General features: G+C 35.4%; 1 protein-coding gene across 1 annotated transcript; it reads left to right on the top strand.

Annotated features, from left to right (window-relative positions):
* Window positions 1–6,841: 6,841 nt before the first annotated feature.
* Window positions 6,842–8,429, top strand: LOC105622978 (ribosomal protein S6 kinase beta-1). Its single transcript, XM_012204382.1, has 3 exons — window positions 6,842–6,928; window positions 7,007–7,047; window positions 7,127–8,429. Exons 1-3 carry the CDS (start codon window positions 6,842–6,844, stop codon window positions 8,427–8,429), a joined length of 1,431 nt encoding a protein of 476 aa, XP_012059772.1.
* The last annotated feature ends 2,010 nt before the right edge of the window (window positions 8,430–10,439 follow it).

Genomic DNA, 10,439 nt, shown 5'->3' with positions numbered 1-10,439 from the left:
ACACACACACACACACACACACACACACACACACACACACACACACACACACACACACACACACACACACACACACACACACACACACACACAAAAACTGTTTGCGATTTAGAAAAGCACGATAAACAACATTAAGTTTCCGCGCGACACAACGTTATTCTTCCTCTAACGATGTAACGTAAATCTCGACGAGGTTTTTCCTCTTCTCGCGTTTCCTTCGCCGTTCCACTGCGTGACACTCCACTCGTAGACGATCTTGAACGGATCCTCGTCATTTTACGAATCGCCTCTCGAAAGAGGAAGTTGCCGTCCGTGAAACTAACTTGGGACTTGGGACAGCAACAACTACTCTAACTGGCCACGGCAAGTGGAACTCGGAGTGCTGTAGCAGCTGCAGTAGCTATACATTGGTGACTATTCGTCGTCCTTGCCGGCGACGCCTAGGCGAATCGATAAATCGCGGTTGCCGCGGAAACCGGTACTTTGTTTTCAGAACATATCAGAACTCGCGCACGCATGCGACGAAACAATGTGAGCACGCGCACAATCGCGCTCGCGCGAAATTTCTACGAGATACCTGATTAGCGAAAATTGGAGATATGTATAATTTAATGGACAAATGAAAACGTTTACGTCTAATTTTCTACGTAATAATTTTTATTTCTATTAGACGTTCGTTAAAACGCTTAGCTGTTCTCCTCGATTCAATTAACTTAATTCAACTTAATCTAAGCTAACCTAGCCTAACCTAGCTAAAAATATTGGCGTAATTATTATCAGAAAGTATTTAAAAAGATTTTGTACGAAATTCCAATAAAATGCCTGTGATCCTAGGTACGTGATTAGGTATCGATTAAATTTAATGCGAGTAAAACGAAATCTCACTAACCTCACCTCACTTTGTGTTTAATTCAATCCTTTCAAACAGCAGATGGAATGAATGCACCCACGTAAATTCACCAACATCCCTCGAATCGATTAGTTAACTTTGCATTATACATCGATCACGATTTTCTCTCGATATTCTCTCGATATTCTCAATCTTTATCTGATTTATCATCTTCCACTTATCATTCAAAAGGAAAATTCAAAAGGACATCTGAAAATAGTCATTGTCGTCCGCTAACAGCAGGCAGCATGGTAAAAGAAGAGAGATAAGAGAACTTGAGCGATGCGCAGTCGATTATTTCGTTATATAGCCACGGAGTAAAAAGAAGAAGATCGAACTCGAGAATGAAACATTGGCTGCGTTCAGCGGAACACAACAGTTTTGCAACCGTTTTATAATTCTCTGCTGAGATAGGATTATTCCTCTTGATCTATAAGCATAATCCCAATCAGCGCGAAGAAAATTTCCAACAATTGCAAAATAAACGTTCTGCTGAACGCAGCCATTGGGCGCGTTCAAATTGACAAAGTCGCTAAGCCTACTTGCCGAGCAAATGAAAACAACTTATAAGGTGCGTTCGGCAATCCGTAAATCTGAGATGCCGAGCTAACAGATGGCGAGTTTGATCACGTGATCTTCGAGCAATCCGAGTGCCAAGAATTAATTCCAAACGCTACAGAACTATAAACGGTCCTTTAAGGTTAGATTATAAAATGAAATTGTTTATTTTTATGAATAAATAAAAAATATCCTATTAATTAAAAACTTCTTTATTAGAAACTGTTAACAGTCTTATATATTAAAAATAAATCGTTACACATGAATGTAGCAGACTCATATGCAAGATGTGTTTTTTTAAAAGAAAATATTACACATTGCAAAATAAATTTCTGCAATTTATAAGTTATATCACTTAATTTATATTCTTTAATATATTAATATAGTTCTTTAATATATTAATATAGTTTGATTTTATTTCATTCTATATATGCAACATAAATTTTGTCTAAAAATTAACTAACAAATTCTTTGTTTTCAAATACGTAACTTCAAATTCATAAAGAAGAAAAGAATTAAAAACTTACTTTCCTCGTTAATTATTGTACATAATGTACAATCCATCAATTTCTATTGATAGCATTTATTTGATAGCGTTGTAGACTCAGACATTATATAACAGTTCAAATATACTATTTGTAAAATAAAAATATTAAAAGAGATGAATGTACGTTATATGTTATCAGTTGGATACATTATTCTGTAAATATACAGGTTATGAATTTAATTTAGGCGCGAAAATCTGCATTAGCTCTTCGAGCTCGGTCCGGAGTGGATCGAGCAGCTCGATTGACTCTAGAAATGTTAATATCGAAGTACGCAGATGAGATGACATGTAGCAGAAAGATGCGAGTTGCCGAACGATTTTTGAGGTAAAAAAAGCAAACGGACGCTTCCGATTTGCAATGCCGAACGCACTTATAGATCCAATCAATCACATTAAATCGCGAGCAGGCTAGCAGCACATAGTAAAAGCATTGTTCATTTTGTCTCTCGGGATCTGCTCAGGATCGCTCCGAGCGTACTTGAAATGTAGGATTCACACTATATGTACGACATAGTCATACGAAGTCCGACATTCATCGTAATAATGAGGCCTATCTACAATCAGTCGAGAGACGTTGTTGTATGTTGTGCCGTAAGAAATTAACCAATCATGGTCGATTGTTTCTTTCGATGAGACAGCTGACGAGCCGACAATCGAATACGCATGCGTTCGACAAACCGACGCTGACATACGATATATTGAACTGGGTCTCGTATATAATCAAATGGGCTGACACTTGTCGGATGTCGTAAAAGATGAGACCAACCAATCTAAACGACATCCAGTAGCCGACATCGACAACCGACACGAAAAATTAACATTATACGCACTACATACTACAACCTCTTCCAGACCAGGGGATCAATTCTGTATCTTGAAACGAGGTGAAAATTACAAAAGTGAGCGAATTTACTAAAATACTAATAATTTCATTTCAATTTACTAAATTAATAACATTTAGTAAATTTGCTCACTTTTGTAATTTTCATCTCGTTTCAAGATACATTCACCTTGTTTGAAGATACCGAATCGACCCTCAGGCCTGAATGTCAGATGATATAACGCATGGTGGAAATATACAAGGTGAACCATTGCGCATAATGGCGGCATTGAGGGTGTGGCATAAAATTCTTTTTTCGATCAATTAGTTACCCAAGCAGAGACGCTTATGATTTTATTTTTTACGTTAGAAACAATTTGATTTCAATGTAATTTTTGAAATTAATGGAAATAGTTATTATCATGCGTAATCTTAAAATTATCGTCTCTGCGACAAGCCTCCAATCATTTCAATCGCAACTCTTGATCTTTAGGAAATGAAAAGTACTTTACATTCTTATTAAACACATAATTTGTGCGACTTTTACAATTTTTTACGAAACAATTGGCATATTGATACTTTATTGACACTTGTAAGTTACGACGATACGACACATACGATAGCAACACGCGACAATACTCAGTGTCGGCCATACTGAATTTTGCATCTTGGGTAAAAGCTGATTGGTTCATTGCTTCTCACTACTTTTGAACGACTGCGCATCCAGAATAGTTCACCTTATATTTCCATCATATGACGGATGTCGTACGTAATGCGAATTCTATATTTCAAGTACAGTGGATTCATTCAGAGCGATCCTGAGCAAATCTCGAGAGACAAAATGAACAATACTAATGCCTGCAGCATACGATGCTTGTTTTTCCTGCTGGCTTACTAGCTGGATTAGAATTTCGCCACCGTAATAGCTGCCATATTAGCACTGCTGGAATCGTAATCAATAGCTAACAATCCAGCTAGTAATCCAGCAGGAAAACAAGCATCGTGTGTCGTCGGCTTAAAGGTAAAGTCCTACGAAAAACTAATAAATATTTACTGCGTATTGCGTAACCGCGTATCCAATTAATGGTAATTATTTAGAATACCCTCCTTCCCTACCTCAAGTCTTAATAAAAATGCATTTATTCGACTGTTTTGAATGTTTTTATTCAAAACGAAAGAACCCGGCAAAAAAAAAACACGGCGGTCAGCTTCACGAATCGAGTTATTAAGTGTTAAAATTGGAGACTTTAGAAGTTAAGATATCTATCATCCCGGCTTAATAGCGCTATGTATCTGCATTAATATACAAATTCACTGTTTAGAATGAATTTATATTTAGAAATATAAATTCATTGTTTTAAAAACATGAATTTTCTGCTTCAAAACACAAATTCACTGCTTTAAAAATACAAATGCATTGCTTTATAAACACAAATTCATTGCTTTACAAACAAAAGTTCACTGCTTTATAAACAAAAATTCACTTTAAGCATACAAATTCTTTACATTAGCAGTGAATTTGTGTTTATGAAGTAGAGAATTTATATTTTTAAGTTTGCAGGGAATGTTGAAGTGGATGGATGCGGATTATATATCCAATTCAAAATAAAGGATGTTGCTTTGCAATGATGGCTTATATCTTACCAAAGAGCTTATATCTTGCCAAAGATACATAGGTATTTATAGTCGGTTCTTATTTTAAGACTGTCTTAAGGAATGTCTTAAGTCACTAATGCGGTCCTCTGATTTGTTTGTGACTTTTTAAAACTGTAAACTACTTAAGACGATGATAAATCTTGAATATAAGATATGACTATGGCCGATATTCATAATCGAATTTTATTTCAAGACCGTCTTAAGTAATGTTAAGATGTTAATGCCTTCTGATTGGTTCGTGACTTTTTAAGACCGTACTTAAGACGGTCTTGAATATAAGATCTGACTATGAATACTAGCCTATGAATACCGACCATAAACAGAATTGCTCTTTTCGTTTGATAGTTTCCTCATTGAATAGACTTCTTTATCAGTTAGCGGTTTTTCTACAAAGCATAATTATAAAAAATATTCCTAAAGCAGTCATACCCAACAAACGAGAATGAATTAAAATGGAGTGAAATTTTTTTCTATCCGAATGCGTATTTAAATAGCAAATTTTTTTATTTAATTAGATTCAATTGGATTCAATTAGATTCAATTGAATGTAATTGGATTGAAAAATTACATTTCCTATTCAAAATATTGTATTGAACAGTATTCACAATGCACAGAAAAAATAATATTATTTTTAGATTGAAAGGCATAGAGATATGCTCCATGCAATTCCTATAAATGAATAAAAATGTATTCAGGATTGAAAAGCATCCATTTTAATAAAATCGTGAATCAATATTCCTGAAAATCTGAATCCATTTCAATTCATTTCAATCCATTCTCGTTTGCTGGATATAGAGAATAATTTTCAAAATGTTGAGAAGCTTAATGGCTTTCATTTGTATAATGAACATACCTCGATTTCATTGGATGTGATTAGTTTTTTTTTACTAATGCCGATTAACTATGCAAACAATGATTATTAGCGGTATATTTCTAGGAATTGTTGTCTACTGAAAGACGAATTTATTAAAGCTGTTAAATTTGTTCTAAACTTCATGTTTTTCATCTTTAATAATGTTATATATAAGCAAAACTATAACACTTCCATGGGCTTTCTGTTGCCTTCCGTCGTTTGATCTGGTCATGCGAAATTTAGAAGGTAAAGCCTTGTTTTTAATTCGATCAGCGCTACCCTTTTATTATATAGCTATATAGGTGATATAATTATGGCGGTTAATTACCGTCTCTTAAAGGTTTTACCTCCTGCACTCCTTGAGTGCCTTCTGATACTTAACAATCAATGATGTTTCGAGCTCTTCTATTGATAGAGCGTATAACATCAACCAATAACGAAGCATTTTCTAACTCAAGTTAGTGCAAACCCTGTCGGACCGAAAACGCTATATGAATTAACTACAGTCGAACATTCCCTTGTCGTTCGACAGTAACAAGGGAATACTCAATTGTAATTGGTTGGTTTTCTTACATTCTGATTCGGTTTTAAACCCTCAATGGTAACTAGGCCGACGATACGAAGCAAAATCCTATTTTCTGATTGGTTGCAGAGCGTCGTACGACGCACATCTGGATCCAGTGTGAATTCAGCAATTGCTCGTGGTTGTCGGTGCGAGTGTCTTGGGTTGCGTTTTAAAATTCAACTCTGTCAACTCGAGTCATTTTATCCTTGTTAGTTATCAAATGTTAAATAAAGATAAAAGATAGAGTCAAGTTTTGGAACATACTCACGTAAAAAGTGAAAATTTTTTATAAACATTTTTATGTACATAAAAAATTTTCACTTCATTGTACACATACATTCAAAGAATTTTCACTTTTCACATTTCCGCTCTAGGGAAAAAGTTATATGATCGCTACCCTGCTCCATCTCTGGCGCGCTATAATATATCCTTTATGTCCGTTTACAACACAACCGCTTAGTCTCTAAATTTGGATGTGATTTAGCCGTATCATCCTCCTATCATTTTCTTTGGAGGCGAGAGCCAATAAATAAAGAAGAAGAGTCTGCTGCGACCATTCTTATACTATGATATTAACCTTGCATATTGGTAATGATAGGTAATATAGATAACTCTGTGGTTCATGCGTGTATTTGCGATTACATATGTAGACTCATGTATCGCCGTTAAAATCTGGCGGCGAAAATCTGGCCTTTTTCAGCTTTGCGCGTCATTCATTTTAAAAATCATTTTGAGTAAAAACGATCGATTTATCATTACGTCAGATTAGTTTGAGGTAAGTCCTTTCGAAATACGCTTGGCGATTCTCACGTTTCTATAGTACATTCCAGTACATGTTCTTATGTCACTCGACTTTTCGTCCAGCTTCGATGCAGAGTTTCACATTGAAAAACTGAATGTGCTCTTCTTAACTAATTTGGAATCTCCCTGAATGTGAATTTGACCTATCTAGAATGGCGGGAGTATTCGATATTGAGTTGCACGATGGGGATGCTGCAAATCAGGACGAGTCAGATGACGATGTGATTGATAATAGAGAAGTAGTGTGCATGTGTCTGTGATAAGATACAAGTTATACTCAACTGCAACATATTTTAATTTGATTTCTTCATTTTTAGGAGGAATATAATCATGCCGCAACCGTAAGCGCTATATTAGAGTAAGCATTTCATTCTTTAATAGAGTTTCCTTTATGTTATTGATTGTTATTAAAGAACAGATTTTGGCTTAATTTTTAGATCCGACAACTTGGAGAGAGTTCAATTGTCTGAGCAAAATGTCAATCCTGGTCAAGAGAAGGCTGGTCCACAAGATTTTGAATTGTGTAAGATTTTAGGAGAGGGTGGCTATGGAAAGGTCTTCCAGGTAAGAAAAGTCACTGGAAAGGATAAAGGCAGTATCTTTGCTATGAAAGTACTACGCAAGGCATCTATTATACGAAATCAGAAAGATACTGCACATACCAAGGCTGAGAGGAATATCTTGGAGGCTGTAAAACATCCATTTATCGTAAATCTCATGTATGCCTTCCAAACTGGTGGTAAATTATATCTTATCTTGGAGTATCTATGTGGTGGAGAGCTTTTTACGTATCTTGATCGTGAAGGTATCTTCTTAGAGGATACTGCTTGCTTTTATCTGTCTGAAATTATCCTGGCCCTGCAACATCTTCACAATCAGGGAATAATATATAGGGACTTGAAGCCAGAGAACATTTTGCTGGATGCCGAGGGCCATGTTAAGTTAACAGATTTTGGCCTTTGCAAAGAACACATACAAGAAGGCACAGTGACACATACATTCTGTGGAACAATAGAATACATGGCTCCAGAGATTCTAACTAGAAGCGGTCATGGTAAAGCTGTAGATTGGTGGAGTTTAGGCGCTTTGATGTTCGACATGCTTACAGGAATGCCACCGTTCACCGGAGACGATCGAAGAAAAACTATCGAAAAAATCTTACGTGGAAAGCTGAGTCTTCCACAATATCTGACACCAGATGCCCGAGATCTCATTCGAAAACTCTTAAAGAGACAAGTTGTTCAAAGATTGGGTTCAGGTCCGGAGGATGCTGAACAAATTAAAAACCACAATTTTTTCAAGCACATAAATTGGCAGGATGTGATTGCTCGGAAGTTGGATCCACCATTCAAGCCGTCCCTAAAGAGTGCTGACGATACGTCTCAATTTGACGAGCAATTTACAGCGACTGTGCCGGTCGATTCACCGGTTGAGAGTACTCTCAGTGAATCTGCAAACATGATATTTCAGGGTTTCACGTACGTAGCGCCGAGTGTCCTGGAGGAAATGTATGCACAGCCAAAAGTTGTCAATGCTAGAAGCCCGCGTAGAGGACTATTAAACAATACGGGTTTTGGTGCGGCGGCGAGTCTACATGGTTTCTCCTCGCCTAGAACGATGGATGTTCATTTGCGCCCATCGTTAGACCTCCAACAACAACACAGGCAACATATGATGGGACCTAATACCATAGAAGATACTGAAATGGTTGATCTCGGCCAATTATCGAACCGTTTATAGTGCTGCGACCCATTGCGCGCAAACTATTAGCTTTTTAATGCAAATTAGGGGACGAAAGGAATATAGCTCATAAATCTGTTTGTATCGTTTATTCTCACATTCATGTGTGACGACAAACAGAGTTATATTTAGCAAATTTAATATATTATGTATAGCAAAAAGTTATAAGCACAGTGAGTTTGTGTGATCAGTCTTATCTGATATATCGCGATATTGCCTGCGCCTGTGTGTGCAACTTTTCTTAAGCGATTCTCCAGCGATTTCAAAAGACGGCCAAACGTTTCTTCGCAATGCAAGGGAGCGAATAGTGTATGTCTTTTTGCTATGTAAATACGTGCGGATAATTGACAGCAGGTACATTCTTTACAAAATATTTATGAGCAGAATGCAGTTCAAATCTAAAGATTATATCACAATAATAATATACAGATATCGCAATCATATTGTTGATTGTAACGTAATTGACTAGTATTAAACTATTTCGAACAATACACATTGATTCATTCAACTCTAAATTAACAGACGCTTTAGAAATAATGCTACAGAAGAAAATATTTTTCTTTTTCTCTTTTCTTTTTAAAATCATTGTGCGATTAAATCTTTTGTTTTTTTTTTTTAGATCGTAGTTCAATCTTTCCTATATTTTTTTTTCTAGTGCTTTAGAAGATTGCAACACCAGTTTATTTTAAATAAAACACTGTGTACTTCAAGTGAATATGTGTGAATTGGAATAATTTTCTAAACTGTCGGAGAATTTCATTTTCCATGCAATGGATATACAAATGTTGTATACATATGTATGTAAGAGACACACATTCTATTTTAATGCCGATTCTTTAAGAATAATTCTACATTCCGGATGTTATTCTGGATATTACGATGATTCGCACTTGTAGAATGTTCCATTTTAAAGGATCCACTCAAATATCTCAGAAACACTGCATTAAATTGAAAAATATTTCAGATAAAAGTTTTGTAAGTTTTCAAAAAGGACATAAGATGATATCATTGGTTTGACCTTGGGTGGCGTTGTCAAAGTCACGGTAGGGTCATTTTTTGAATTTTTTAAATTCAATTATTCGCCACCCATTTTTTATTAGATATTCTTGTAATTTATCTCGAGAGCTTTCCAAAACACTTAATTAAGTTCATTTTCATTAAGTACTTTTCCAGTTATAAGGCTTACAAATTACAGCACTGCCGGCATTAGCATTACCCAAGGTGTTCGACCAACAGTTAAAATCTCTTGAATGTTCAGGATCATGATCTGAATAACATTGTCAAGAACAAGGTCATTGGAGATTGTTCCTTTTATTCATTTTTGCAATAAAATTCATTTCTATGTAAAAATGAAAATAAGAGGTACAATCTCTCTCCAATGACCTTTATCTTGACCAATGTTATCCAGGTCATGATCGTGAACAACATTCAAGAGATTTTTTAACCGTCAGTCGGACACTTTGGGTAATGCTAATGTCGACGTTATTGTAACTTTCAAGTCTTATAACTCGCAAAGTACTTAATGAAAAAATATTTTATTATAGAGTTCTGAAAAACTCTCGAGATAAGTTACAAGAATATCCAATAAAAAATGGAAGGTTCCGTTAAAAAAATTCAAAATAACCTTATCCTGATCTTGACAATGCCACCCAAGGTCAAATCAATGATATCATCTTATGTCCTCCTCAAAATCACAAAACTTTTGTCTGAAACATTTTTCAATTTAATATAGTGTTTCTGAGATATTATATTTGAGTGGAACCTTTAAAATGGGACACTCTGTGTATAAGATGGAACATCGGGAATTAAATGTAAGTAAAAATGAGTAGATCCATGATTATCTTGTTCTGTCAATAGTATTAGACATAATTGATTATATTGGCTACATAGTTTATTTAACTAATTTATATGTGCAAAAAGTCTATCTGATAGAATTGGAAAGGAAAACGAAATTTCTCCATTCTGTCATTCTGTATATATGTATGTACACACACGCATGCGCACACAACA

Source organism: Atta cephalotes (genome assembly GCF_000143395.1).
Source record: "Atta cephalotes unplaced genomic scaffold scaffold00051, whole genome shotgun sequence".
Classification (NCBI taxonomy): Eukaryota; Metazoa; Arthropoda; class Insecta; order Hymenoptera; family Formicidae; genus Atta; species Atta cephalotes.
The sequence above is the reverse complement of the archived record's forward strand: the minus strand, read 5'-3'. Positions and strand labels throughout refer to the sequence as shown.

Excerpts from the sequence above, each read along its gene's own strand:
- LOC105622978 (XM_012204382.1), top strand. The coding sequence starts at position 6,842 with ATGGCGGGAGTATTCGATATTGAGTTGCACGATGGGGATGCTGCAAAT. Across the intron at positions 6,929-7,006 it reads ATGTGATTGATAATAGAGAA|GAGGAATATAATCATGCCGC; the intron begins GTAGTGTGCATG and ends CTTCATTTTTAG. Across the intron at positions 7,048-7,126 it reads ACCGTAAGCGCTATATTAGA|ATCCGACAACTTGGAGAGAG; the intron begins GTAAGCATTTCA and ends CTTAATTTTTAG.